The sequence below is a fragment of the Eutrema salsugineum genome, unplaced genomic scaffold (genome assembly GCF_000478725.1).
Source record: "Eutrema salsugineum unplaced genomic scaffold, Eutsalg1_0 scaffold_7, whole genome shotgun sequence".
In the NCBI taxonomy this organism is placed as follows: Eukaryota; Viridiplantae; Streptophyta; class Magnoliopsida; order Brassicales; family Brassicaceae; genus Eutrema; species Eutrema salsugineum.
Window position 1 is genome coordinate 13,425,015 of NW_006256486.1, and position 3,403 is coordinate 13,428,417.

General features: G+C 36.8%; 1 protein-coding gene across 1 annotated transcript; it reads left to right on the forward strand.

The window, feature by feature from the left end:
- The first annotated feature begins 239 nt into the window (after window positions 1-239).
- On the forward strand, window positions 240-3,174 carry LOC18011054 (amino acid permease 5). The gene is made up of 5 exons (XM_006393685.2): window positions 240-638; window positions 1,043-1,276; window positions 1,482-1,575; window positions 1,922-2,276; window positions 2,349-3,174. The coding sequence occupies exons 1-5, from the start codon at window positions 545-547 to the stop codon at window positions 3,003-3,005; spliced, it is 1,434 nt and encodes a 477-aa protein (XP_006393747.1). The 5' UTR covers window positions 240-544; the 3' UTR covers window positions 3,006-3,174.
- The last annotated feature ends 229 nt before the right edge of the window (window positions 3,175-3,403 follow it).

The window sequence follows — 3,403 nt, forward strand, 5'->3', positions numbered from 1 at the left end:
TTGAAAGATTAGATAATAGTTGTCTAATATATGTTGTTCAAACCAGATAAAATCTTCTATATTAGTCAGATGTAAAATGGAAAGATATTATATAAATATTGATAGTATTCTGGTCGGGAACTAATAAAGTTAAAAAGAATTAAAAAAACAAAATAAAAAGCACATGCGGTTTTTTCTCCTTCTTCATCCAGATTAGATGTCTCCTTCTTCATGGGCTTATACATATTTAATGAATACCAGGAAACTTTGTGAGTTATTATCATCTTATTATAAAACCAGACAACTCTCTTTTCAATTTCAATGTCTCACTCTCTTCCAATTACAGAATCTTGGGTCCAGAGAAAACCGGAAAACATCTTTCTCTTTCTCTGCTGACCATTGATTTTATATGGACAAATCCATTTCTCTTTGATTCCATTCCATTATCTATTTGATTCTTTTCCATTCAATTTCGAGATCTTTAAGAGAAACACCCAAAACCTTCAATAATTTTTCACTCGGATTTTTTCTTGTTTTCTTGAAATTGGGTTTTGTCAATAAGAAGATGGTCGAGGCATTAAAGAATGGTGTCTCCATGGGTGTTCTTCCTCAAAACAGCTCTGAGTTATTCGATGAAGATGGCAGACCCAAAAGAACAGGTAAATTTTTGTCTTGTTCAATTTTTTTTTGGGAAAACTTTCAATTACTGTCTTTATTGAAAAGGTCTTATAAGTAGGTCAAAACGAGTTAAAGTTGTTTTGAGTAATCTCAAAATTAGTCTCTGTAAACATTATTGAAGGCAATTGCTTTAATTCAGCCTACTTTTAAGTCATACAATTGTAAAACCGTTTGCACCTCAAACCGTTGCCGTTTCCTTTTCGTTAGATGCTTGAAGTGACAAAGTATGATTTTTATTACTCGTCCTTGTTTTTTTTTGTTTTAATTGAATGTAAAAATTTATCATACCGAAATTTTACAATGAATGCAACATACTGTTTTGTTACAATGATCGTGTCTTTAAAATCGGTTGGGTTAATTTTCTGGTGATTTTGATTGGGTTCAGGGACGGTGTGGACAGCAAGTGCACATATAATAACAGCAGTAATTGGGTCAGGAGTGTTATCTCTTGCATGGGCAGTTGCTCAGATTGGTTGGGTGGGTGGTCCAGCAGTTATGTTGCTTTTCTCTCTCGTCACTTATTACACTTCTATTCTCCTCTGTTCTTGTTACCGCTCCGGCGACTCTGTCACCGGCAAGAGAAACTACACTTACATGGATGCTATCCATTCCAACCTCGGTAAAATTCTTTTTTACTATCTCAGAGTTTGACTGGTATGTCATATAAGTCATATGAATAGTGGAATAAAAAGATTATCTAATAACGGAAACATTTGAGCTGAATAGAGTTTTCAGAGAATGATCTAATACAAAAGTAAAAGTTCCAGTTTGTGTGAAAAAAAATATATGATATACTGATCTAGATTCCTTTGGAAAATTATCAGGTGGCATTAAGGTGAAAATTTGTGGAGTTGTGCAATATGTTAACCTCTTTGGTACTGCAATTGGGTACACTATTGCATCAGCTATAAGCATGATGTAAGTTGAAAAACTAAGTTTATTCAGCTCTTTTGTTTTTTATTGTGCAAATTCTTCCAAAAAGTAGATGCGTGTCCCGCTTTGCTGTTCAATATAGTCCATACAAGTCACTGAATATTTGGCTCAATAATGCACTTTCAAAGTCAATATAATGTAGCCTAATTAATAATATCAGTCTATTAAAGAATCTGCAACAGCTTTTTGTCCAAGATTCTGAAAGTAGGGCTCTAAAACGCTGTCACTGTTTCAGATTCTCCTACTTGATTTCTTGTTTAATTATTGTTTGTTTGATTTGTGCTAATTATGTGCTTTAATAATTGTAAAAACAAAAAAAAACAAAAAACAGAGCAATCCAACGGACAAGTTGCCAACAAATCAATGGGGACAAGGATCCATGTCATGTCAATGGCAATCCTTATATGATCGGGTTCGGTGTAGCACAAATCATATTCTCTCAGATTCCGGATTTTGATCAGTTATGGTGGCTTTCAATTCTCGCCGCAGTCATGTCTTTTGGTTACTCCACCATTGGGCTTGGCCTTGGCATCTCCAGAGTGGTTGAGAACAAAGAAATTAAAGGCACTCTGACTGGAGTCAGCATTGGGACAGTGACACCAACAGATAAAGTCTGGAGAACGTTTCAGTCTCTTGGGAACATTGCGTTTGCCTACGCTTACTCCATGATTCTCATCGAAATTCAGGTATTTTTCTATGCGAATATGTTTGAGAGTTTCTTAAAGAAAGGCTTCTAACACGAAGATTCGATGATACAGGACACATTGAAATCACCACCTGCAGAAGAAAACACGATGAAGAAAGCGACTCTCATAAGTGTGGCAGTGACCACACTCTTCTACATGCTCTGTGGCTGTGTAGGGTACGCAGCATTCGGTGATACTGCACCCGGGAATCTCCTCGCCCAGGGAGGGTTCAGAAACCCGTATTGGTTGCTTGACATAGCTAACCTCGCCATAATAATCCATCTAGTCGGCGCTTACCAAGTCTATTGCCAACCACTCTTTGCGTTTGTCGAGAAGGAAGCATCCAAGAGATATCCAGAGAGTAAGTTCATCACAAAGGAGACAAAGATCCACCTCTTTCCGGGATCCAAGCCATTCAACTTGAATCTCTTTAGGCTTGTGTGGAGGACGGTTTTTGTGATTATAACAACGTTAATCTCAATGTTAATGCCTTTCTTCAATGATGTGCTTGGTCTCTTAGGGGCCATCGGTTTTTGGCCTCTGACGGTTTATTTCCCGGTGGAAATGTACATTGTACAGAAGAATGTGCCGAGATGGGGCACAAGGTGGGTTTGCCTTCAAGTCTTGAGTTTGGCCTGTCTTGTTGTGTCCATAGCCGCGGCCGCAGGATCCGTAGTTGGCATTGTCACTGATCTCAAGAGTTATAAACCTTTCAAGACGGATTTCTGAGAGCCTACGAAAAAAAAAAAATAAACTCCTGCAATAAGGATGAAACTAGAATTGGATGTTGTAATGTTATCTTTAAATTAGTTAAAATTAACTCTGCATAAATGTACGATATTAAACTTTTTTTTTTCTACGGGGAGCTTGGGTTGAGTTCCTATCCTTGTTCATAAAACATTCGTGACTTCAACATATTGGACTATCATGATTAAGGTAGGAATAGTTTTTTACTAGACAAGAATAAAGTTAAGCTTAAATATACGGCCAAAATTAATGATACAACGGCTCATCAATTTTGAATTGGTCGTGGCTGCTCGTCTTTCTGTTATGTCTTAATATTTGTAAACCACTAGACCACTACACATTATACGTCTCATTCTACGCAAGTCACTTGATTCTATTAT

Excerpts from the sequence above, each read along its gene's own strand:
- LOC18011054 (XM_006393685.2), top strand. The coding sequence starts at position 545 with ATGGTCGAGGCATTAAAGAATGGTGTCTCCATGGGTGTTCTTCCTCAA. Across the intron at positions 639-1,042 it reads TGGCAGACCCAAAAGAACAG|GGACGGTGTGGACAGCAAGT; the intron begins GTAAATTTTTGT and ends GATTGGGTTCAG. Across the intron at positions 1,576-1,921 it reads GCATCAGCTATAAGCATGAT|AGCAATCCAACGGACAAGTT; the intron begins GTAAGTTGAAAA and ends AACAAAAAACAG.